General features: G+C 42.1%; 2 protein-coding genes across 6 annotated transcripts in view; one reads left to right on the top strand and one right to left on the bottom strand.

Annotated features, from left to right (window-relative positions):
* Window positions 1-331: 331 nt before the first annotated feature.
* Window positions 332-26,929, bottom strand: part of APEX2 (apurinic/apyrimidinic endodeoxyribonuclease 2) — a 34,814-nt gene continuing 8,216 nt past the window's right edge. Inside the window, exons 7-8 of one of the 3 annotated variants that reach the window (XM_060292291.1) lie at window positions 6,023-6,103; window positions 332-2,296 (exon numbers count right to left, since the gene is read on the bottom strand). In XM_060292291.1, the coding sequence (XP_060148274.1) occupies window positions 2,276-2,296; window positions 6,023-6,103 (102 nt within the window). In that variant the 3' untranslated portion in view covers window positions 332-2,275. The other 2 variants (XM_060292290.1, XM_060292289.1) reach the window with 2 other exon arrangements.
* ALAS2 (5'-aminolevulinate synthase 2) lies at window positions 3,138-26,629 on the top strand. 3 transcript variants are annotated; one of them, XM_030851441.2, is made up of 11 exons: window positions 3,138-3,157; window positions 8,117-8,312; window positions 8,955-9,077; window positions 9,929-10,039; window positions 12,421-12,643; window positions 13,196-13,380; window positions 16,235-16,414; window positions 18,881-19,045; window positions 19,620-19,888; window positions 22,302-22,464; window positions 26,358-26,629. In XM_030851441.2, the coding sequence occupies exons 2-11, from the start codon at window positions 8,147-8,149 to the stop codon at window positions 26,519-26,521; spliced, it is 1,749 nt and encodes a 582-aa protein (XP_030707301.1). In that variant the 5' UTR covers window positions 3,138-3,157; window positions 8,117-8,146; the 3' UTR covers window positions 26,522-26,629. The 3 variants fall into 3 exon arrangements, with proteins under 3 accessions (XP_030707301.1, XP_030707298.2, XP_069900784.1); XM_030851438.2 differs by lacking the exon at window positions 3,138-3,157 and adding an exon at window positions 6,251-6,313 and having other exon boundaries at window positions 8,072-8,312; XM_070044683.1 differs by lacking the exon at window positions 3,138-3,157 and having other exon boundaries at window positions 8,100-8,312.

The following is a 26,929-nucleotide window of genomic DNA, read 5'->3' as shown; positions in this document are numbered from 1 at the left end:
GGGAAGCAGGGTTCTTCTGCATTTCAGTTTTCCCCAGAAACTAATGGCTGATTTTTCATCAAAAACCATGGAGGCCAGAAGGCATACTTAAAGTGTGAAAAGAAAAAAATAGTCAACTAAGAATTCTATATATGCCAAAACTATTCATCAGAACTGAAAGAGAAATCAAGACAGCCCCAAACAAACAAAATCAGAAGAATTTGTCACCAGTAGACGTGCCCTACAAGAAATGCAAAAGGGAGTCCTTCAGGCTGAAAGGGAAGGATGCTAGATAGCCATACACAGAAATAAAGAACACCGGTAAAGGTAATTAAATAGGTAAATATAAAATTCAGTATTATTTTATTATTGGTTTGTAACTTTTCTTTTTTACTATATGATTTGAAAGACAAATTCATAAAACAATAATTATAAGTCAATGCTAGTGGATACACATTGTATAAAGATGTAAGTTATGACAATAACATCATAAAGGGGAAAGGACAGAGGTGTCTAGGAGCATAAGAGCAGAGTTTTGCATGCTACTGAAGCTGTTAGTATTAATTCAAACTAAAATGTTATGAATTCAATATGTTACTTATAATCCTCAGGATAACCACGAAGAAAATAACTCAAAATACACAAAAAGGAAAATGAGAAGGGAACCAAAATGGAACACAACAACAAAAAATCAATTAAACACAAATGAAGGCAGTAATGGAGGTAATGAGGAAGGAAAAGCTATAAGACATATAGAAAAAAATAGCAAAATGGCTGAAGCAAATTCTTCCTTATCAGTAATAAGTTTAAATGTAAATAGAGTAAACTCTGTAATCAAAAGGCATAGATTGGCAGAATGGATGAAAAAATTATGATCGAACTATATGCTGCCTACAAGAGACTCATTTTAATCAAAAGAAACTGGTAGGTTGAAAGTGAAATTATGGAAAGAATACTCCACGCAAATAGTAACTAAAAGAGAACTGGGGTAGTTATACAAATATCATACTAAACAGACTTTAATTCAAAATGTGTTTCAAGGTACAAAGAAGGACATTACATATTGATTAAAAGGTCAATTCACCAAGGAGCTATAATTATAAACATACACACAACTAACAAGACCATCACAAAATATATGAAGCAAAACCAGGCAAAACAGAAGGGAGAAATAGTTCTACAATAATAGTTCTATACTTCAATACTCCACTGTCAGTAATGGGTAGAACAACAACCCATAAACAGAAGATCAATAATAGAGAACTTGCAAAACACTATAAACCAACTAGAACAAATAATATATACAGAATGCTCTGCTGGCAATAGCAGAATACATATTTTTCTCAAGTGCACATGGAGCATTCTCCAGGATACACCATAAATTGAGCCCCAAGTCTCAGTTAATTTAAAAAGAATAAAATCTTACGAAATATCTTTTGTGGTGACAAAGGAATGAAACTGAAAATCAATAACAAGTGAAACTGGAAAATTCACAAGTATGTGGAAATGGAACAACACACTATTAAACAATCAGTAGGTCAAAGAATACATCACAAGGGAAATTAGAAAATACTTAGAAATGGATTAAAATGAAAATACAACCTATCAAAACATATGGGATGCAGCAAGGCAGTGCTCAGAGATTTATAGTTATAAAAACATATTTTTAAAAAGAAACAATATATCAAACCAATAACCTAACTCTACACCTTAAGGAAATAGGAAATTAAAATAGCAAACTAAATCCAAAGTTAGCAGAAGGAAGGAAATAATAAAAATTAGTTATAATATTGTAAATTAAGTATATTTCAGTTAAGTAATTAATTAAATTTTTTAAATGGTGTTGGCAAGTTTATGAGAGACCAGACACACACACTCTTATGCACTATTATTGGGGATGTATAGCAAATGTATAGGGCAAATTAGCAGTATCAAAAATTTTAATGTCTATATATCCTTTGACCCAGGAATTTTTTTAGGATTCTACCATATAAAAAATATCCTCACATAAGCCCAAAGATATTTATTGCAACATTATTCATAATGGATGGGGGAAATCCCTGGAAGTAACTTAAATTTCCATTAATAAGTGAGTGTTTAAATAATGTTAACATTCAGATTCTTGAATAGTATGACTCCACAAAAAAGAAAGAATTTATATGGAAAGAACTACATGGCATATTGCCATGTGGTCAAATAGAAAAAAAGGAAATTGCAAATCATTATAGAGTATGATTCCATTTATGTTAATATACTATTAATGATGATAATCTGCTCCACAGATGAAATTGCCTGGTTATGACATCGTCCTGCTGCCCTAGGATTGAGAAAGAAAAAAGAAGATAGTGAGGAGAAGAAAATTACAAAGGGATAAGGAGTTGGTAATAAAAAGAGGAAATAGAGAACTTCAAATTTTTAACTGTATATCCTGAAAGGGAGAATAGTGCTTAAAGAGTACAGGTTCTGGAACCAGACTGCCTGAGTTCATAGTTGGACTCTGAACTTACTATCTCTGTAATTATCAGTTAGTTGTCTCACTTCTCTGAGCCCTAGTTTCTTCATCTGTAACATGGGAATAATAATACCTTTCTCATAAGGTCCTTATGAGGATGGGCTAAATTTATCCATGTAAAGCACTTAACAAAGGTGCATAGTAGGCACTCAATCAACATTAGCTGTTATTTCTTTGGACCAGGCACTGTGTTGTGTTTTCTGTACATGATATTATTGAATTGTTACAATGACGTGGATGTCATCTATGGAAGCTAACTGTTACAGAGCCCTTCCCTCTTGTGCTACAGTTGCTTCTGACTTTTACTGCCCTCCTTTTATAGTTGAGGAAAATGAGAGTCAGAGAGATAGATGGTTTTGCTCAAGGTGCCCTAGCCATATAGGGATGGTCTAATTCCAAAGCCAGCAAACTCATTTTACTACTCCAGAGGGAGAAGGGAAAGAAAATAGAGAGGGGAGAGCCGGTGCTGGGTGAGGGTGGGAGACAAGAGGGGATTACATTGGGTTTTATCTCTAGCAAGGGCCTGAGATACCTTTGGGGCCAATGCAGGGCCAGGCCAGCAGAAGGCGGGGTGGGTGGAGTTGAGCCAAGGGAGAAGGGATAAAACCAGGTCCTGACCCACAGCACCCAACCCGTCGTTCGTTCGTCCTCAGGGCAGGGCAACAGGTAAGTGTTGCTTTCAGCCTGGTGCCCTCTCTCTTGGTCTGCTTGCCCACCTCAAGGCTGTATATGCTGACTCTCTGGCCTGACTAGATCTGACTTTGTCTGTTCCTTAGAATCTGTCACTCTGTCATTTTCTTTTTGCCTCCTATGTCTCTTCCTGTCTTTCCCAGTTTTCAGCTTTCCTTTGTCTTTTTTCCTCGTTTCCTCTCCTCTGTTAGTTTTCAAGATCACTCACTTTACTTCATCATTCTCTGACACTCTAGCTTTCTCTTATTTTTCCTTTTTCTGAGGTCTATATGTATCTTTTCCTCTAAATCTCTCTCTCCCTTTCCATCTCTTTCTTCTACTCTGTATCTCTCAGTCTCGCAGTTTTTCTATCTCTTCCATTCCTTCTCTGTCTCCCAAGAAGAGGTCTTGGTATTTTTTTTTGGCAATTCTCCATTCCTCCCTCACTTTGACTCCTTCTCTCTCCTTGGCTGACAGCAGAGCTCAATGGGTCAGACCCCAGAGGGCCAGAGGTAGGGAGAGAAAACAAAGTGAATGTGGGGTGGTGGGAATGATGAATTGGGAAGGGAGAGATTTGAGGGAATTGAGAGTTGAATAATTAGCAGAAATAAGGGGAGATGGTGGGAGAAGAATGGGGCCCTATGCTGAAAGTCAATTGATTTGTTTTCTCACCCTAATTCACTGTGAGGCAAATCATTCATCCTTTGAAAAAAAGGGCTTGGCCTATGATTTCCACAACCTCTTCTAAGTTTTATTTCATGGTCTTCTAAATTTTTGTTTCTAAGAATTTCTGATTCTGATTCCAGGAATCTAAAATTCTTTATGATTCTTCCATGATGGGGAGAGGGTGCTAGGAAGGGAAGTAAATCCTGATGCTTCCAACTCCTGAAGAGAAGTGACCACATCCCCTCCAGACTTAACTGATTCTTTCAAAGCAGGCCACAAAGGGGAGAGAGAGATCGAGGAACGCTGCAATGAGTGGTTTCTGGCTCTCTCCTGGGGTAGAGTTGTGGTTGGCCCCTCTGATCTCTGGGACTGCAGATTGGCTGCTGACACGAGAGAGGATTTTAAGGTGTAGGGAAAATCTTCTAGTAATGCTCTATCACTTGGTCCAAAATTTCACAGTTACCTCCTTGGGTAAAAGCATTGTTTTAAGAAGACCCCGGCAAAGATTGGTGCATAAGTTGTTAAATAATGGAATGAATGAATGTATGAATGAATGAATGTTCACCAGTGCCTGAAATTCCGCTTCAGTTAGAAATCTGTTCCTGTGGTAAAGGCATTGGTTACAACTCAAAATCAAGTGTCCCAGAAAGGGACCTGTTAGTGTAGGAGAGTGGATTTATGCCTGGAGTCAGGCTCTCAGTCAGGATAATGTGTAGTAATATTAGAATCATAGATCCATAGTGGTTAAGTTAGTAGGCTCTGGAACCAGATTGACTAGGTTCAAATCCTGGTTCTCCTACTTAGTAGCTCTGTGACCTGAACAGGTTACTTAATCTTTTGGGCCCTCAGTTTCCTCATCTTTGAAATAAAGTTGATACTAGTATATAACTCACAGGGTTGTCATGAAGATTAAATAAGTCAATGTATGTGAAGCATTTACAAAGGGGTATGGCACAGTGAGAACTCTGTGAGTGTTTGACTGGTAGAACCAGATGGAATCTATGGAGCTATCTAGTCCAATGTTTTTGGAGAAACTGAGGCCCAGAGAGGGAAAATACAGAGCCCAAGTTCATATAGTAAGTTGTAACAGAATCAGGACAAGAATCAGGATTGAGACAAGAATCAAGTTTCCAGACCTGGTCTGGTGTATTCATGATGTTACTTCCCTTGACTATACCTTCACTTTCCCTACATGGAAAATGTAGAATATAAAAAAGAACAGATAACACTTTTTCAGCATTTACTCTAGGATAGGTACTCTTCTATATACTTTATATAGATTATCTTACTGGATCTTCACAACATCCCTGTGAAGTAGATTGTCCTTGTTATTATCTACATTTTAAAGATATAAGACATAGAGCAGAGACATGACTTTTCTAATGTCCCAGAGCTAGTGAGTGGTAGAGCCAGGATTCAAATGCAAGTAGTCTGGCTCCAGAGGCTGTGCTCTTAATACCCTAAATTGCCTAAAATACTCCTTTGATTTGATTTTACTCTCTCCAGTCTCATGATAGGTAGTAAGATAGAATGGAAACAGAGCCCAAGATGGGCAGGCAGAGTGAGGCAGGGCAAATTCCAGGAAAGGAGTGCCAGAACAGAGAAACTGGAACTGAAGCTTGAAAGAACTTGATAATTCAACAAATTCCAAGAAGTAGCCTATATTTTCCCAGGTCCCTGAGAATATCATGGCCGAAAGCCCCTTAGAGATGATGTGTGTACTGAACTTCTGTTTTTATACCTGGGGGTGGGATTCACCATCATCCAAAGGCAGGACTGGACTTTGCTTCCAATCTTGGGGGTTTTTCTTCACATTACATACCCCAATGTTGTCATTATTGTTGTTAATGTTGGGGAAAGGAATTTGCAGGAGCCTGGAACCTGGCCATCTGCTTTGCCTCCTCTCCCTGGGCCATCCGCCCCCCTCACCACCAATAGCTAGGGTCAGCCCCAGCCAGATGCACAGACATGATTCTAGAAAGGAACTCCTCTTCTCTTCCACACCCTGGTCTCAGCTTCGGGAGTGGTCAGACCCTAAATGTGATAAACTCTGGGAGCCTTATCTGTGGTCTGCAGGCTCAGTTCCAAGCAGTTTAGCCTTTGCAGGAAGGCAGGAGAAGGGAAACTCATATCTCCAGATATAAGGTAGGCATCAAATCCAATTCATTACCTACCATATGAGGTAGACATAAATACCTTACATTTGACAGCTGATGAAAGCTGAGACGCAAAGACGGGAAGTGACTTTCCAAGAACGTCCAACAAGGAGTTGGGGAGCTGGAATTGAAATAAGAAAAGCTAAGATTTTCTTTTAGGCACTTTCCTAAAGTCTTAACATGAGTTTCATTAGTCCTTTCAACACCCCTTGGCCTTTCCCAATTTCAGGACCCACACACCCTACCGCACATACCAACGTATGCTCTTATGACAGCCTGTGAGAGTTGGAGGAGGATGCTCTGGGATGGAACAAGGGGAAGAGGCTGCTTTGTGAGTTAGGAGGAGGGTGTTTGCTCTATGAGATCTAGAAGGGAGGAGTATTGCTCTGTAAGAGGTGAAGGAGGTTGTCATATGACGACATGGCCACGAGTTCCTCCTGTTCACTTTTCCCTCACAACATAAAGCCTTAAATACTAGAGGTGCTGTTAGGTTCTACTAAGTAGCTCTCCTGGTGGTGGGAGGGCCTTAGTCTTACCACAGTCGTCCATCTCTCTCCCATTATCCTGTCCCATATCTTGTCTCACCCTCTGATGCTGGATCTCTAGTTTGTCCTTTTTCTTTTAATCTATTTCTCCCTCTTGCTATCTCTAGCTCTCTTTGTCTTTATATGTCTCAGCCCTCCCTCATCACAACCCCCAACCCACCTTAGCCATCTCTCTGTCTCTATCCTTTGATCTTAGCTCTAACTCAGTCTCACTCTAATCTCCCTCAGTAGGGAGGGCCAAGATCCTCTTTCCCTAGCTCTTCTTTGTTGTTCTCCCCCACCCACACAATCTCTGACAGAATTTCTCCTTTACCTTTGTTCCTGACTGACTCTCTGCCTCTGCTGGATTCTCTCCTCTCCTGCTTTCAGTTTTCTGAGTCTTTGTATATTCAGCCATGCTCCTTGATTTCGCCTCATATCCCTTTTTTATCCCTCTGTCTATCTGTCTCTAACTCTACCTCTGCTCTGTTTCTCTCTCCCTCTCTCTCTTCTCTCATCTTCTCTCTTTCATTCTTTCTTTTATCTCAGTCTCTTTCCCTACCTTCTATATTTCCCATAATCCTCTTGTCCTCTGCTTTTCTGGATCAGTCCTCTTCTCCCTGTTCTTATCTCTACCTGTCCCCTTTCCTCTTGCTTTGATCTCTCTCCCGCTATTTCTGTTGTAACTCCACTACTACCATTGCACCTTTGTTCTCTTACTTTCCTCCTTTTATCTTTCCTAATTTTTCTTTCTTTATGACCCTTCCTCTCTTCTCTTTCCTCCATTTGAGTCCCTGCTCATTCATTAATTTACTCCCCAATTCAACAAATATTTATTGAATGCCTACTATGTGTATTTTTTTCTTATATTCTCCCCACCCCGATTCTCTCTTCTGTCTTAGTCTCTGCCTCTTTCATTCACCTATAGACTTGTTTCCCAGATTCCTTGGGTCTTGCTTTCACCTACATCTCTATCTGATTTTCAAAACTCCAGGAGAAAATTCAAAGACAGTAAAATATCTGTCTCGTGGCACATGGTGCCCTTTTGTCCTATTTCCTGAATCTACTTAAGCTGGTACCTATGGCCTCAAGCTCCTTGTCTCTCTGACTGGGTCTGCTCAGGAAACACTCTGAGTGAAGCCTCATGAGCCCTTGTCAATGGCATCTGTCTGCATTAGCAGGTTGAATCTTCATTTGGCTGAGGCCAATATTCTTAGAAAGAGTCTTAGCCCTAAGTGTTGATCAAAGGGTTGGTGGGTTGTCAACTCTCATCCTGCCACACACAATCAGACTTCAATGATCCTTACCATCACAGAGCAGGTCAGTGGCAGAGTCTGAATCAGAATTCAGGCTTTCTGACCTCCAGTGGGAACTCTTTTCTTCACCTCTTTTGTCTAATGATCAGTTTCCTGTTTCTTCCTCTCTGATGCCCTATTAGTACATTTTAATATTTGGAAAGTTCTTACCCTGAAATGACAATAAAGGCATCTCTGGGGAGGGAGGCAAGCATTGGGTGAGAAGCTAAAGGCAAAGGATCAAACACAAGAATGACCCTTGGCTTTCAGCCAGGTCTTCATGGTGGAATCTCATCTCTTCCACATCTTATGCAGAACTTCGGGCTCAAGAGGGTGGCAGCAGCCATGTTGCTACAGCGTTGCCCAGTGCTTATCCGGAGCCCCACAGCCATCCTGGGCAAGATGATGAAGACTCACCAGTTCCTGTTTGGTATTGGACGCTGTCCCATCCTGGCCACCCAAGGAACAACCTGTTCTCAAATCCACCTTAAGGCAACCAAGGCTGGAGGGGGTAAGAAGTCACTGCTGGCAAATGGGGGAGAATGTCTGGATCCTAGAGATAAGATTCCAAGTCATATTGGTCATCATTACCTAATAATTGGAAGGGTTCATGTGAAAAGTATCAAGGAAGAATGAGCTTGCCTAAGAGTTCACTGGCCTCTGACTTCTGGCAGTATCTCTAAAAGGAGTTTCACTCTCATTCCCCTCACATTCTATATACTCCAGTCATGCTGAAACTAAAGTTGTCTGGATTAACTCTGTTTTCTTAAGTTTCTGTGTCTTTGCACCTGTCAAATGACTCTCTCCCATTATCTTTACTAGAGTATCTCATACTTCTCATGCAACATTTAACTTGGGCATCATCTCCTCTATGAAGCCTACCTAGACTTCCAGCCTGTCCAAATCCAATTCTGTGTCATGTCCCTTTCCTCTTCTAGCCCATGTCCTCCCTCCAATCCCAGCACTGCTCATAATGTGTCTTCAGTATGTGCCATCCCCAACAACTCAGGAACTCCCCTAGGGACCAGATACATCCATCTCTGTGTCTCTACCATAGCCTGAGATAGAGTTTTGAGATATAGTACTTCTCAGTGACCACTGTTAAACTTACAGCTAGAAGCTCACTGCCACTTACTCTCTTAACTTTACGTAGACTCTCCATCTTGGGCCAAGAGCCACTGTCCCTTCATGCTGTTGGAACTCCAGGATGGGAAGAGTAAAATTGTGCAGAAGGCAGCCCCAGAAGTCCAGGAGGATGTGAAGACTTTCAAGACAGGTTGGAGTTAAGTTCCACCTCATGTAACCTCTACACCTAATGCTTGATTTCACTTTATTACAGTCCTGAGCTAGGCAGCTCAGGGCAGCTAGTATACATTTCATGATGGAAGTCCAGTCTTTTCCAGGGGAACCATGTTACTAAATAGTATAGACTGTGCACTGAAATGCACCCTCCCCAACACACATACATGCTTCTGTAACTTTTAGCTATTAGTCTAAAATGAGCCCTCTAGAGTTCTGCCTCCTCTCTCCCAAGTGGCTAAATGGATTCCAACAGGCTGGGCTCCCACATTTAAGCAATACCACTCTATGACAATCTGGATTTGCATAAAAGAGTGAGTTTTGGAAGCAGCTACATTCTTTAGAAGGGTATGGAGCCCAGGTGAACTCAATTGGTGCAGACCACTGAAGGCCACACTTGAGAGTTGGCCACACTTGAGAGTTGGCCATACAGTCAACATCTTTCATAGACCCTTTTGGGATATAATTAAGAGTAAAAATTTCAAAATTGAATTTTAATGACTTTCAGAAAAGAAGAGTAAGGTACACTGTCCTGCATCTACCTTCCAAGTGAAAGACTCAGCATTGCTGCTCCAGTTGTCTCACCCAAGGGAAAGTCCTAGTGAAGAGAAGTGTAATTCAGCCTATGGATGGCTTCCTGACATATAAGTCTCCACTTGGGGAGATGAGAAAGGGCTAACTTTTCAGAATATTTCTTCTCTCTGTACAAGGCTTCCCTCCTTCCTAAACTTGAATATTTATATGTTGTATTGTGTTTAAAGAAGATAGCACATGCTTTCTTTTTCCCCCCTTTTTTTCATGGCCAACGAATCCCATACTCCTTCTCAGACCTGCCCATCTCCCTGGCCTCAACCAGCCTGAGGAAGCCATTCTTCAGTCCCCAGGAGCCAGAGAAAAATTCAGAGAAGGCCACACACCTGATTCAGAACAACATGGCTGGTGAGTTTGCTGAGGAGGAAGTAAAAGGGGTAGGAATATGGAAGGAATGCTGAAAGGGCTTCTGACACAGTAGAGGCAATGGCAAGAAAGCACTTTAGAGCCAAAGGGAATCTGAGTTTAAATTTTAATGCTGGCACTTGCTGTATCTGCATGCTTTAGAAAGTAAGTCACTCCCCTCCAGTGAGATTTTAATAACTCAACAAGTTATTATGAGAAGGAAATAAAATTACACTTATGGAAGTGCTTCTAACTTGTTATGAAGCTTCATTAAATATTAGGTGTATTCCTATTATTTCTTCTCCATGTTTCCCTCAAAAACTCTCATCCTTTGCAGAGAACCTTTTTCCCCTCTCTTATATGTGTTTATATTCATTTTTCATAATAGAATGTTTTATTTTCCCAATATAAAAAGAATATAAAGAGGGAAATTTAAAGCACTCAGAGTTCCACCATCCACCATTAGCTTTTTGTCATACTTTTTCCAGATATTTTCCTATGACTAAACACACACACACACACACACACACACACACACACACACACAACTACACTTCCCTCCACACACATGTTGTTATTAGAAATGTGATCTTATTCCACCTGGAGTTTGTTATTACGCTTTGTTCACTTAACAATATGTTGGGGCATTATTCAATGTCCCTAAACATAGAGCTGCATAATAATTATTAATGGTTGAATGTGTTCTGTAGCATGAATGCAACATCATTTAGTTAACCAAGCACCTATATTTCAGGTAATTGTTTCCAACTTTTTGTGTGTATTCTTCCACTCTACATTGTATGTTGGTTTTACATACATATAAATGTATCCAAAGATAATATATAGTATTATCTTAGACTTAGTGTGGCTGTACTATAGAGTATTTAGTTATTCCTCTATTGGGTTGCTTCCAATTTTTCCTATTACAAACAGAGGTGCAACAAACATCCTTGAATGTACCTCATGTATATAGGTAAGTGTTCCTCTAGAATAGACACTAAGAGGTGACGATTCTCAGGACGTAAGGGTGTGTACATTTTCAATATTAATAAATATTGCCAATTAGTCCTCCAAAGTGGTGTACCAGTTATCAAAGAGAATCCATATTCTCACACGCTCTCCAGCACTTAGTATTATCACATTTTAAAATCTTTATCAATTTGATGAGTGAAAATTTGTTTTTGCCTTTTGATTTTCCCCGATTAAGCATCTTTTTCTACATTTATTGAATTGTCTGTTTATATTATTTGCCCACTTTTCTATTGGGTTAAAATTTTCCATAATAATTGTTCAGAGTTTCTAAAAAATAAATTCTGGATATCAATTTTTCTGTTAAACATGCTGCAAATATTCCCCTAGGTATGTCAGCATGTGCATTTTAAAAACACTTGGTACATATTTCCAAACATCCCCACAGCAAAGATGTTTCCAATTTACCCCCCTACCATATAAGTTGCCATCTGCAACAATCATGATTTCTGTCTCATGGATAGAGTTCTGGAGTTCAACAAGCCCACTGGCATACATTATTTCAATTTATCCTAAAAGTAGGGTTGCTCCATTTTGTAGTGGTAATGGTTAAAGAAGTAGACTCTAGGTCACTTATTTGTAGGCCACTTATGTGCTGTATGACCTTGGTCAAGTTACCTAACCTCCATACGCCTCTGTTTCCGCACTTGTAAAATGGAGATACTAATAGAACTTACCACATAGGGTTGTTATGAGGAATAAATGAAATAATATCTGTAAGTTCCTAAGAGAGGGTATTACATGTAATAGGCACTTATTAAATGTTGGTTATAATAATATTATTTAAAATTATTATTACTACTACTACTACTACTATATTACAATAATCATAATACTACTACTATGTGCCAGACACTAGTTTGGGTGTATTACATTCTGTTTGTCATCAGATGGTCACAATTCTGCAGGGAAGATATTATTAATCCCATTCTACAGATGAGGAAATTAAAACTAAGAGGATTCATGACTTGCTCAAGATTACACAACTAGGAAGTGGCAGAGCTATGACTAGAAACTAGACCCATCAACATTCTTCCACTGAAACTAGAAGTAGTGATTCTAGTAAGGAGGGTGCCATACTAACCTTGGGAAAAGAGATGAGGCCATGCCAAGGGTAGGAAGCCTGAGTGAATGTATAAATGAATTACTAAGTGAATGAGTCAGTGAGTAAGCAAAGGGATGCTTGAATGAAATAGTAGAGAGTTAATGTGACCCAGTAAGTTAATGACTGATCAAATAAATGAATAAATGGAAAGAGAATTGGAGAACACCAAATCAACAGCATGAATAAAATATGGACTAGCCAGGAAGTAATTTAAAATGAATTCTTCTCATCCCCATTTCTACTCCTGCAGGAAACCATGTCTTTGGTTATGACCAGTTTTTTAGGAACAAGATCATGGAGAAGAAACAGGACCATACCTATCGTGTTTTCAAAACTGTGAACCGCTGGGCTGATGCATACCCCTTTGCCGAACACTTCTTTGAGGCATCTGTGGCTTCAAAGGATGTGTCTGTCTGGTGCAGTAATGACTACCTGGGCATGAGCCGGCACCCTCGGGTCTTGCAAGCCACACAGTGAGTAGTAGGGTCTGAGCCATGAGCTGTGGGGAGACATCCAGAGAAGAGCCAAAGCCACTCATGGAAGGAAAAGGCAGAGCTGACAGTGGAAACCTTGTTTCCACCCAACACCCCTTTTGTCCAAGGTCTTCCAGCAAATCTAATCCTCAGACATGAACTAAGTCAAAAGCTATGTTTTCCAAACTCTTTGGTGTCCAGTGCTACAAAGGAAAGGATGAGAAACCAAGCAAGGCCCACTCTCTATGAGTTCTTACTCTGGCTGCAGAATGAGTATTGCCAGAGATGATGTGCTAACTCCTCTAGAAGGTCTTCCAAGCTAATCAAGCTCAACATGGCTTCTCCCTCCATCCCTGAGTGCTTTCAGCCTGAGAAGGAAGGTCCATTTCTCCCCATTGTTCCCAGCCTGCCCTCTACCTGGTCATATAGGACACAGCTCATAGAGTCACTAAATCAATACTGATCCCCTTCAAGGAAGAGAAACCTACCCAGTTCCTCAGAATCTGACAAGAATTTCTTCTCCTTGTCCCCTTTCTGTTTTCTCCTGGCCAGAGAGACCCTGCAGCGTCACGGAGCTGGAGCTGGTGGCACCCGCAACATCTCGGGTACCAGCAGGTTTCATGTTGAGCTGGAGCAAGAGCTGGCTGAGCTGCACCAGAAGGACTCAGCCCTGCTATTCTCTTCCTGCTTTGTGGCCAATGACTCTACTCTCTTCACCTTGGCCAAGATCTTGCCAGGTAAGCCTGGTGCCTGAGCTTTGTTCAGGGGTGGTATCCTGCACTACAGCATCCAGGTTTACTGCCTCCATCACTCCTTCCCTGTCTTCTGAGTTCACTTGCTCCCATTGCCCTTCCTTATTACCCACCTTGCATCTCCTCAACACTGGATGACTATATCCCAACCTCACAGAAGGGTAACATCATAAATTTATCATTTCCCAACTCAACTGCACTCTTAACACTTATAAACAGTCCTTTTATGTCCCTACATCAACTTTTTCAAACTTTCTTCCCCCTTCTAAAACCTGTAGCTACCTCCTCCTTCACTCTTAGCAAATAACCTCACATCTTACAACACAAAGAAAACAGAAGCCACCAGACAGGAGCTCCTTTAACTTATAGCCACCAAATCCACAAATTCATCTGCCTGTTCATGTACCCTTCTTTCATTCTTTCCTTTTACAAATTGAAAGCGCATCTCTCCTTCTGCCTAAAGCCAATCCCTTCACTTATACACTAGATCCCATCTGAATCCCATGTTCCTACTCCCCCATTCTCTAGCCAATAATGTCTTCAACTCATATGCCTGTCATCCTTCCATCATAGCCCAACTCTGGATGAATATAACTCTCCACCTTCTTTTTTTTTTTTTTTTTTTTTTTTTTTGCGGTACGCGGGCCTCTCACTGCTGTGGCCTCTCCCGTTGCGGAGCACAGGCTCCGGACGCGCAAGCTCAGCAGCCATGGCTCACGGGCCCAGCCGCTCCGTGGCATGTGGGATCCTCCCGGACCGGGGCACGAACCCGTGTCCCCTGCATCAGCAGGCGGACTCTCAACCACTGCGCCACCAGGGAAGCCCTCTCCACCTTCTTTATGTCAATCCTGGTCTTATATAATTGCTCAGATGGGAGCCACTAAAAATTCATGATCCCCAATGTCTACCAGGTCCTCTATGCTGCCTGGCAATCCTGTTTTCATAGTCAGCTCTCCAAGTCTCCAAGGCAACTTTGCCAAACCCCGATCTCTTCAGCCTTCTTACACCTCCACCTGACCTTCAACCACAGCAAATGACTTCACCTCCTACCACACGGAAAATAGAAGACCCCACGCAGTAATGTCCTCAACTTCTTGCCTCAAACTACTTATAAACTCATGAGCATTCCCCTATGTCCTCTCCTCTCTCCTTCTCTCCTGTCACAGTAGAAGAGGTGCCCTTTTTCTCGTTGACTAATTCTTACATTGGTGCTCTGTGTCCTCTACCTCTTCAGGAACCTTGATCTATGAGTTCTCTCTCTCCCTCCTGTATCTTTAGCCTCTCCCTCTCTTTAAAAATGTTGAAGTCTTTTGCATCTCAAAAAAAAAAAAAAAAACACTTGCCCTCATCACTCTCTAGCTACTGCCCTTCTCCTCCCTATAACAGCCAAACTGCTTGAGAGAAGTCTCCACACTTGTTATCCACTTCCTCAGTTCCTGTCTATTTTTCAGCACACTGTAAACACCTCCACTGCTTCTCAGAAACTTTTTCCGAGATCACACATAACCCCAGCTAAAGCCAACATCTTTGGGAATGTTTTCAGTGAACCCCCTCTTCAGCCATTAGAATTCAACTTCTTTCCATTTCCTCTGCCACCATCCTCACCTAGACCAACATCATTTTCTTGATTTCACCTTTGCCCTCCTACAATATATTCTTCACAACAATCAGATCACATTTTAAAAATGCAAACCTATCTTTGTTACTCCCCTGCCCCAAACCCTTTAATAGATCCCCACTGCCCTTAGGACCAAATCCAAACTCTTTATAATGCCTTCTAAAGCCCTCAATAATCTGGCCTCTACCTATCTCTTCAGGCTCATCTTTTGACACCCCTCCTCTCACTCTTTCATTCAGTAATATATTAATTCATATATTCATTCACTCACTTGAAAATCAGTAATTTGTTTTTTATCCATTCATTCATTCATTCATTCAGGAAAGGTTTGCTTAACATCTAAAGTACACTTAGTCTTAACCTGGGTACCAGAGACAGAAAGATAAAAATATGTGGCTCCTGCTCCCTAGAAATTCCCAGTCTAGTTATCTTTCACAGCAGGTCCTCCAGGAAGTCATGCCTGATTTCCACAGGTAGAAGTGATCCCTTACTCTAATGAAAGGCCACAGTTCCTTGATGTCAGTGCAGTTTTGGGGGCCCAGGGATCAACTCCATCCACCAATTTCCCATCTCTACCTGTTCTCCCAGCATTGTCCAGTAAAAAGCCCTGCATTCCTCAGGTCCTAGAGAAAGGTCTTCCCCTCTCTGGACCTTAGCTTCCTCACTTGTACAGTAAAGGGATTAGATTCCATGGTCACCAATGGCCCTTCCAGCTCTGACTTGTCATGAGCTTATGATTCAAATTGTGAAAGTCTGATGAGTGTCTACCCTGTAACTATAAGCAGAAGGATGCTACCTGGAAGAGGTGGGATTTCATCTAGATCAGGAAGAATCTAGCATCAGTCCAAATCAGCAAATATTCCCTGGGATAAACTCCTTTCTAAGGCTTAATCTTGGTGTCTAGGAGAAGGAACCTAGGTCCTGTCCTCAGGAAACTCTGGAGCTTCTTGGGAAATTCAAATTTCCTCCACCCCAAGATAGTCAAAGGCCAGACCAGAGTTAGAAATGCCTGGAGGGAAGAGTGTAGGGGTCAGAATTTCAGGGCAGAGGAGTTCTTCCAAGAGAGGAAGAGGTGTTACAAAGGCTTCCAGAGGATGGAGAAGCAGAGCAGAGTCTTTAAAGGGAGGAAAGGGTTGGCTCTCTGTCCCTGCCAGGTCAATCCTGAGGTTGAAGTGTGAATACTGGGACTGAAGCTTAAGCATTATGCATCTGGTTCTTCAGGGTGCGAGATTTACTCAGATGCAGGCAACCATGCTTCAATGATCCAAGGTATCCGCAATAGTGGAGCAGCGAAGTTTGTCTTCAGGCACAATGACCCTGACCACCTGAAGAAACTTCTAAAGAAGTCTAACCCTGAGACACCCAAAATTGTGGCCTTTGAGACTGTTCACTCCATGGATGGTATGTATATGTGTGAGTGTATGTTTACTAAAATTGGTCTCACAAAAACTATGATGATAATGATAACAGCTAACATTTATAGTGCTTATTATGTGCCAAGCAAAATTATTAGTATTTTACATGTATTAATTCACTTAATCTTCACAGTGATTCTATGAGGTAGGTGCTATCATTATTTCTGTTTATTTATATGAGGAAATTGAGACATAAACAAGTGAAGTGACTTGCCCTAGGTCACACAACCAGTAACTGCCAAAGGATGGAGGCAGCTATTACACTGATCTCAAAGGTTAAGAAACTAAAGTGCGGAGACAGTATGCAATTTGTCTTGGTTGGCTCAGTAAATTGGTGCCAAAGTGAGTAGCTGCACCCTAGGATGTACGATTCCAATTCCTTCACATGACACTCCCTCCATTAGAAGTGCAAATCAATCATCCCAGTGTCTGGTTTCTGCAACAGAAAATTTCACAAACCATTACCTGGGAGATTTTTCAGGGTCCAATATCATCCTACCTCTTTTCTTTTCCCAACTGAAACAATGCTCAAATCATTCCATTGTTGTCCCTTTTAAGCAGAAGTCATGTGTTTTAGGCATAACCTTCTGGATTTATTAAAAGGAAGAGGTCCTCACTTCATTTCAACTTGTCACTTTTCCAAGTGAAACAAAGGAGAGTCCACTGTGTTCTCTGATTTAGCCAATGTAAGTGCCATCACATCAAGCAATGGTGATGCACAGGCTGTTGAACCAAACTATCCATGTTCAAGTCCCAGTATGACAACTTACTAGCTTGGGCAAGTTTCTTAATTGCTCTGTGTCTCAGTTGCCTTACCTTTAAAAATGGAGATGATAATAATAGAGTAGCTGCGAGAATTTAAGTAAGTTAATTTATATAATGAACTTATTGTCATGCCCTCTTTCACAGTTCTACAACTAACAATGATTATATTTCTACCACTGAGACTACTCTAATTCATTCATTCTTTTTTTTTTTTTTGGCCACACTGCATGGCTTGTGGGACCTTAGCTCCCCGACCAGGGATCAAACCTGGGCCCTCAGCAGTGAGAGCACAGAGTCCTAATCACTGTACCACTAGAGAATTCCCTCTAATTCATTATTTCTGTAGTGAAAGCCATGTTGGAACCATTCTACTTCCTTACACTTGCAAATGAATGGTTCCTGATTCTTTTGGTGGAAACCCTGCCTAAATTGTCAACCATAGGGCTGAATTCCTCCCACTGAAATGATGCTTGAGCCATCACACTGTCCTTTTTGTCTTGGGCTCCAACTCCTGTGGTTTTCTCCCCTCCTGTTGTCCCAGCTCACATACTTTTATCCAGGCCTGGAGTCCCTGTTCCCACCAGAAGAAGTTTCTTCTGTATTCCAACTCCCTGTACCATTAGTTTCCAGCGATGGGGAATGGCAGAAGTGTGGGTTCTTGTATATGTAGAGTGGCCACAAAGTCTATACATGAGAGTCACAGCCATTTGAAGACCTTATAAACGACTATCAGCATAGAAGATGTCTAGAATAACAGGGAAAAATGGTAAATCTGCATGGAAAATGTACAGGAACATACAGATTACTTCTAATTCACTTTCATTCAGTATATTGAGACTGAGTCTGTGGGTGGGGGCCCTCAAGTAACAACATTGACAGAGATGAGACAGAAATATATTCCCACAGAGACACAGAAAAGACACAGAGGCACAAAGAAGCTCAGAAAGAGAGAAAGATATAGAGAAAAAAAGTCTGAAGTCAGAAAGGTAGATAAAAAAGGGACACAAACAGTAAGAAAGAGAGAAGTGAGAGAGGAACGTGAGGGAGGGAGTGAGAGAGACACTGACAAAGAGACAGAGGGAGGAAGTGGAGAGGAGAGAGAAAAACAGAGGCAGAGATAGAAAAATAGAGAAACAAAGATGGAAATAGCCACAAAAAGAGAGATAGTGACAAAAAGCCAGAAAGACAGAAATAGGGAGGACCAGTGAAGAATAATAATATTGACAGGGCTGCCAACAGTACTTGGCTGAGGGGGTGAGCAGGATCTAAAATCAGGACTACATTAACCTGGAGCAAAAGGTTATTTTTTTCAATTTATTTAAACAAAGACATCATATAGGCTAGTGCCAATCCTAGATGGAAATACACAGACTTGTACAGAAAAAAAAAAGAAGCAGAGAGAGGCTGGCAAATAGCATAAACAAGATGACAGATATTATCAGAATGAAGTAAAAATAGAAAGAGGCAAGTCTTAATCACAGGTTGGAGAAAACACACACACACACACAGCTTGGGTGGGAGTGGGGTGAAATTAGTCAACACATATAAAGAGGTTTGGCATAGCCCCAACTGACAGTGCACACCCACCTCCTTTCCCAACCTAAAGTAGTTATGGGTCACAAATTCCGTGCTGGAGATGGAGCTGGGGAAGGGTTATGATCTACCTCTATTTGTTGGCTTTGCTCAGGTGCCATCTGTCCCCTTGAGGAGTTGTGTGATGTGGCCCACCAGTATGGGGCTCTGACCTTCGTGGATGAGGTTCATGCTGTAGGACTGTATGGGTCCCGGGGTGCTGGGATTGGGGAGCGTGATGGAATTATGCACAAGATTGACATCATCTCTGGAACTCTTGGTGAGTGAGTCCCTTGAGTTGCCCTTATATACAATCCAGAAAGGAAGCCCCTAGAAGACCCTTTTCTTCCTCCTCCCCACAACTGCAGGAGCTATTCGGGTAGAATTTACAGCCCCAGGTTATGGAACTCGTGGATTCTCTCATCACACTCCCACCCCACTGCAGAGTTGCTGAGAAAGTCTGGGAGGGTTTTCTGAGAAGACCCCTGAGCCAGGCCAAATAGCCAAGTTCAACTCAGTGAGTGGAGAGTTGTGGTTCTAAACTCCTCCCCCACCCCAGCCCCAAACTTCATTTTAGCTCCACTTTTGGGCCTAACCAGTTGATGGTCCCACCCAGCTCCTGCATATCTAGTCATTGCATATGGCAGCCCTTGAAAGTCCTATCTCAAAGCAGCAGAATTATCAGCTCTGTCTGCCTTGTCATGGACAGGGGAGATGAACAGAGGCCTGTGAAGGGAGTCTGGAGCTCCAGCTTTTGGTATACCGCCTTGTGTTACCTGGTGCATGACCCTGTTCCTTGGGGGACTGATAATGGGGTCTGTGCATATCCTCCTCATTCTCCTCCTTGTCTCCAGGCAAGGCCTTTGGCTGTGTGGGCGGCTATATCGCCAGCACCCGTGACTTGGTGGACATGGTGCGCTCCTATGCTGCTGGCTTCATCTTCACCACTTCACTGCCTCCCATGGTGCTCTCTGGGGCTCTGGAATCCGTGCGGCTGCTCAAGGGAGAGGAGGGCCAAGCCCTGAGGCGGGCCCACCAGCGCAATGTCAAGCACATGCGTCAGCTACTAATGGACAGAGGCCTTCCTGTCATCCCATGCCCCAGCCACATCATCCCCATTCGGGTGAGAGCCCCACACTGCCCATTTCCTTCTCTACCTATCTCTTCTGGGAGCCTTCCCACACCCAGCAAACCAACACCTGTTCCTGTCAACTCTGCTTTCTTGTTAATCATCCTCCTTATTGCCAGTTTTGTTGCCCTTTTTGAAAAATTATCAGTCATTCTGGATTAGCCAGTCCTTTTTTTTTTGTTTACATTATCTCATGCTTATTTTGCATTAGCTATTACCTCATGCTTATTAGACTGTCCTGACCCTCAGTTTTTTCAAACTGTGGATCAAGACCATTAATGGGACACAAAGTCAGTTTAGTGGGTTATGATTAGCATTAAAAAATAGAAGAAATAGAATAGGAAATGTTGGAGCACATCACACATAGTAAGGGTATCGTTTTATGAGAAATTTGTTTCAGTTGCGTATATGCACGTTTATGTGTATGTGTGTATAGTACGGTCATGGTGTGAAATGTATTTCTTAACGGAGAACTGAAGTCAGAAAATAGAAAATCAAAATCCATGGGGCTAGCTGCTACTTTGGATTCCCAACTATGTTTGTGTTTACTGCCTTTAAAAATGAACCTCTGGGGCTTCCCTGGTGGCGCAGTCGTTGAGAGTCCGCCTGACGATGCAGGGGACGCAGGCTCGTGCCCCGGTCCGGGAGGATCCCACGTGGCACAGAGCAACTGGGCCCATAAGCCATGCCGTTGAGCCTGCGCGTCCGGAGCCTGTGCTCCGCGGCAGGAGAGGCCACAGCAGTGAGAGGCCCACATACCGAAAAAAAACAAGAACCGCTATTGTATGTACGTGCCACACTTTCTTTATCCATTCATCTGTCGATGTACACTTAGGTTGCTTCCATGTCCTGGCTATTGTAAATACAGTTGCAATGAACATTGTGGTACATGACTCTTTTGATGGACCTAGCGACTGTCATATAGAGTGAAGTCAGAAAGAGAAAAACAAATACCATATGCTAACACATATATACGGAATGTTAAAAAAAAAAAAAGGTTCTGAAGAACCTAGGGGCAGGACAGGAATAAAGACGCAGACTTTGAGAATGCACTTGAGGACATAGGGAGGGGGTAGGGTAAGCTGGGATGAAGTGAGAGTAGTATAGACATATATACATTACCAAATATAAAATAGATAGCTAGTGGGAAGCAGCCACATAGCACAGGGAGATCAGCTCGGTGCTTTGTGTTCACCTAGAGGGGTGGGATAGGGAGGATGGGAGGGAGATGCAAGAGGGAGGAGATATGGGGACATACGTATATGTATGTATACATGTATGTATGTATATGTATAGCGGATTCACTTTGTTATACGGCAGAAACTAACACACCAGTGCAAAGAAATTATACTCCAATAAAGATGTTAAAAAAATGAACTGCTAATTCTTTCTTAAACTCTTAAATGACATCTATTTGTGTGTGTCGGTAAGCTGGGGTATGGTAAGGACAATTTTTTGTGACCTTTATTGATGAGAATGGTCACTGTTCTTGGGCCAACCCAATGTTCCCTTGAAAGACTGCTTTTGTAAATATGTTTCTTTAATTAACCCAGTGGCAGCACCCCAGAGGTGGCTTGGGGGGGTTTATCTTCCTACTCAGAAGCACCCCAAATTAACATACTAGCTAAGTATGCTTGCTCTGCCAACAACTTCAAGACAAGGTCCCTAGTGCCACCTTCACCTCCTTTCATTTTTTTTTAATTGCAGTATAGTTGACTTACAATATTGTGTTAGTTTCAGGTGTACAGCAAAGTGATTCAGTTATATATATATTTTTTTCAGATTATTTTCCATTATAGGTTATTACAAGATAGTAATAGTTCCCTGTGTTATATATTTAATAGTTCCCTGTGACTATAGTTCCCTGTGTTATGTAGTAAATCCTTGTTGCTTATGTATTTTATGTATAGTAGTTTGTATCTGTTAATCCCATACTCCTAATTTATCCCTCCCCTCCTCCCTTTCCCCTTAGGCATCCATAAGTTTGTTTTCTGTGAGTCTGTTTTCTTTATAGATTCATTTATATTATCTTTTAGTCTCCACATATAAGTGATATCATATAATATTTGTCTTTCTCTGTCTTACTTCATTTAGTATAATATTCTCCAGGTCCATACATGTTGCTACAAATGGCAATATTTCACTCTTTTATGGCTGAGTAATATTCCACTGTGTGTGTGTATGTGCTGCTATGAACATTGAGGTACATGTATCTCAAATTTGCTTGCTGCCTCTGAGCAACTCCTTGATAGAAATTCTAGACCTGCCACTGACTAAGCCTTTTATGAAAAAATATGTCCCCAAATTCAGTGGTGTTCCTTGATCTGGTTCCCTCCACCTACTTAATGGAGCTAGTGATAGTGGTCCCAGGGTAGCAGATACTGACAGACTTTTCTCCTGAGCCCAGGTGGGTGATGCAGCACTGAACAGCAGGATCTGTGATCTCCTGCTCTCCAAGCATGGCATCTATGTGCAAGCCATCAACTACCCAACTGTCCCCCGGGGTGAGGAGCTGCTGCGCTTGGCACCCTCCCCCCACCACAGCCCTCAGATGATGGAAGACTTTGTGGGTAAGTCCTCAACATGGGTGCCTACAGTACTCTCCTTCCCTTCAGCCCCAGTATGTGAAGAAGTTGAGAATGGATGCCATTCAGTTTAAAAATATATTCCTGGAACATCTATTATGTGCCAGACCCTATACTAGGGTCATAAATTAATGAGAAACAGTCCTTATACTCATAGGGCTTCAGTTTGGTTGAGGAGATCATAGCAGACCCAAACAATGACTTCAAGGGCTGATCAAAATTCAACAAAGACAATGTATGGGGGAGTTGTGGGAGCAGAGAGGAGGGGCCTGACCCAACCTGTGGGATTCAAGACAGGCTTCCTAGTGGAGGTGACACCTGAGCTGAGTCTTACAAAGCTGTGTGGTATTGGGCCAAGAGAAGAAAGAGGGTGTAGTAGGGGTATTCCTAGCAGAAGGAAGAGCATGAAGAAAGGCAAGGAGGAGGGTGAGAAGTAGCCTGGGACTTATCAAGAATAAGCAGTTGTTACTGGAATGTAGGGTAGTAAGAATGGAGGGGTGGAGGGCAGTGTTTATCTATGAACCTACAAAGACAACACAAGATTTAGAGGCTTGTAGAGCTGAATAGTTTGGGTTTTATCCTGAAGGATGCCAGTTTGGATGCTCTCTGGTGGTCTAGTGGTTAGGATTCGGCACTCTGAAAGATGCCAGTTTAGTCAATTCACCTAAAGTTTACTGGATTCCTGTTGGGTGCAGGGCCTGGCATAGAGCAGGTTCTCTTTCTAGGTTTGTTGGGTGAAAGACACATAGGCAGTTGATGGTATAGCAAAGGAGACAGACATAAACATGGATCGTACTGGTCCAGTGTGATGAGTTCCAGTACTCTGGGAACTGGAAGGAGAGTGCTCATTTATGGCTAGAGAGGGTATAGGAAGGGTGAAATTAAAGAGGCTTTATTGGTAAGGAAGTCCTGCTGCACCTTGAAGTACATGTGGTATGGTGTAAGAACATTCCAGAATAAGGGAATTCCATGAGCATGGACCTAGAGATAGGAAAACAGAGGGCAGGCATGGGCAACAGTCATTCTGTTTGTCTGGCGCATAGGCAGAATGAGAGTCCCGGGAAGAAAAGACAGGTAGGTGCCATTCATTCATTCATTTAAAAACATCAAATAATGCTAGCCAACATTTATTAAGTATTTACCACGTGCCAAGAACTGTTCTAAACACTTTACATGTATAAACTCATCTAATCCTCATGGGGTACAGATGGTATTATTAGTATTTCCATTTTATACATGTAGAAATTGAGGCATAAAAATATATAATAACTGGTCCAAAGTCACACAGCTAATAGATTTGAACTGCAGAGTCTGTTTCTACATCCATGCTCATACCACTAGATCTGTATACTACCTCTGTGAACTAATGATCTAGACTTCTGGACCTTTTGCTCAGTCCTCTCACTTGCTCCAGGCTTCAATTATAGACCTCTCAGTACTCTCAGTTCTCTGAGTGTCCATTTATGCTGGGCTTTTGCAGGAAAGAAATATGAGGCATCCACCATGACTCCACCAGTCAGTCCTTCAATGTCATAGCCAACCCATCACGAAATCTTGCAAATGTTCTCTACAATCGCTCTCTAATGTCTTTTCTCCACTGCCACTTCTTTAAGCCATGTCAATGTGATTTCTTCCTAATTTTCCTGCTTCTCTCTTGCTTCCTTCTAATCCCTTATCCATATTGACCACTAGAGGGATTTTTCTAAAAATCTGACCATATAGCTCTCTTGCCTAAACCTCTTCATTTTTCCCTATTGTCTAGACTAGAGCAGTGGTCTCCAAGGTGAGGTATGCAAGATGATCCATAGGGTAAGGGGATTTATTAGAATTTTATGTTTACTTTTTATATTAAAAAATAGGAAATTAAGCGTGACTGATATTGATCTCTAATATATAGAGTGACAATAATATACGTATATAGTATATAAAAAATACATACATTGGAGGTACATACTACAACTTTTATACTAATAGGATGTATAAGCCCCCAAATTGGAGACAACTGGCCTGGAGAACAGGCAAAGCTCCTTGGCATGGCATTCAGTGCCTTCAACATGGTGAACTCTATGCCCTCACTTCTTGCCCACATTCATTTTATTTCTCCAGCTACACTGAATGATTTATAGTTCCCTCATTTTGCTCTAGCCTCTTACCTCTGGGATTTTGCTAATGATGCTCCTTTCTGATTGGAATGCCCTCCCTCACCCCTTACTCTGGCTTACTTCTTTTCATCTTCTAGACTTAATCAGGCATCCTTTCATTCATTCTTTCGACACATATTTATTGAGTACCTACTGTGTGCTAGATACTGTTCTAGGTGCTGGGGATCCAGTAGTAAACAAAACAGACACAAATTCCCTATTCTTCTGGAACTTACATTCTAGTGGAAGGAGATAGTCAAAAAACACTTTAAAAAGTAAGTGCAAATTAAATAGCATGGTAGTTCTAAGCACTATGGAAAAAAATAGAGCAGAAAAAACGTGCTGGTTGGGGGGATACATGGGCTAGCTTGGAGGAGGGTTGTAGCATTAAATGGAGTGTTATGGGTAGAGACAACCAAAGTGACACTTGAGCAAAGATATGAAGGAGGTGAAGGAGTTAGCTGGGCAGAAATCTAAGAGAAGGGCATCCCAGGCAGAGAGAACAGCCTAAGACAAGGAAGACCCTAACACAGCAGTATTCCTTCTGTATTTGAAGAACAGTAAGTAGATGAGTGTGGATGGAGTGGTGTGAGCAAGAGGGAAAGAGACAGAAAACTGAGGAGGGGCAATGTGGGCTAGACTGTGTAGGGTATTATAGGCCACTGGAAGGGTTATGGCTTTAACTCTGAAATGGAGAGCCTTCTGAAGGATTTAAGCAGAGGAGTAACATATCTGATTCAGGTTTTAAAAGAATTTCTCTGACTTCTATGTTGAGAATAGACTGAAAGACTGGGAGCAGGGACATCCATTAGGGGGCTACTGTAATATTCCGGGTTAAGAAATTATGGTGGCTCAGACCTGAAAATAGCACTGTAGGTGATGAGAAGTGGTCAGATTTTGAAGGTAGAGCCAATGGTATTTGCTGATAGACTGGATGTATGGTAGGAAGAAAGAGAAAAATAAAGGATGGCTCAAACATTTTTGTACTGAGCAACTGGAATTGCCATCAACTGAGATGGGTAAAGCTGAAAGTAGGGTAGACTTGGTGGAGAGTAGGGAGATCAGTAGCTCAGTTGTGCTCATGTTAAGTTACAGATGCCTACTAGATATCCAGGTGGAGATATAGAAAGGCAACTGGATACACAAGTCTAGAATTCAGGATACAGCTTTGGGCTAGAGATGAAAATTTCACAATCATCAGCATGTGATGGTATTTAAAGCCATAAAACTAGATGAGATCACACAGGGAGTAGGCATGAAAAAAAGCCAGGGACAGAGACACAACTGAGGTACTTCTGACAGCAAGGTCAGGTTCTGTCCTCTGGGCTCCCACTCCCTCTAGGAAAAACCCCTGCCCCAGGCTCCCAGGTCACAATACTGACGACACTGTGTGGGTAGTGTCAGTGTCACCTTCCTCACCAGGCTAGGAGTTTCCAACTAGATGGATTCACTTCTTGAGCCACAGCATGTCCTGTACTTAGGGCTTGGTTCAGGCCAGGTCAGTATAGCTTCAAATTATGTCACATGAGTGCTTCTCAAACTTTTATACATCACAGCACCCATACACAAATGCTAACATTCATAGCACACGGTGGAGCAAACTGAGGAGGATACCTCTGGTTCCGAGACATCTCAAAGGGTTGGGGGGATCAATATCTTGGCACATCTGTAATGTGACACAGGGATTAAGACCTACTCTAACCAATTATTTCCCTCCCCTCCCCTCACTACCTTCAGAGAAGCTGCTGGCAGCCTGGACTGAGGTGGGGCTGCCCCTCCAGGATGTATCTATAGCTGCCTGCAACTTCTGTCGTCGTCCTGTGCACTTCGAGCTCATGAGTGAGTGGGAACGTTCCTACTTTGGGAACATGGGGCCCCAGTATGTCACCACCTATGCCTGAGAAACAAGCTGCCTTGGATCCCCACCACACCTGCACCTCTCTTGGGGCTGGGCCGCCTCCTGTCCTCTGCTTTGTTGTGTGCCTCTAGCTGACTTGAGCCTGAAAATAAAGAGCAAAGTGTAGCATTTGTAGCCCTTTGTTTGACAGAGAACAGACAACTACATTATACCTGACCCCCTCAGACAAGTGGCAGAGCCATGAGGAAACCACTGATCACCTGTTGGTCATTTTACTGATAGGGAAACAGATCCAGAAAGAGCAAGAGGCCAAAAACTACACAGTGAGTTAAACAAAGAGCCAGGACATTTGGCAGGTTTATATCAAATGGCTCTTTCCCCATGGTTTCAACAAGAATCCAGGGATTGACTCTTCATGCGTAGGCCCAGAAACTCAGGCCCCAGGTAGCCT

Source organism: Globicephala melas, chromosome X (genome assembly GCF_963455315.2).
Source record: "Globicephala melas chromosome X, mGloMel1.2, whole genome shotgun sequence".
NCBI classification, from domain to species: Eukaryota; Metazoa; Chordata; class Mammalia; order Artiodactyla; family Delphinidae; genus Globicephala; species Globicephala melas.
The sequence above is the reverse complement of the archived record's forward strand: the minus strand, read 5'-3'. Positions and strand labels throughout refer to the sequence as shown.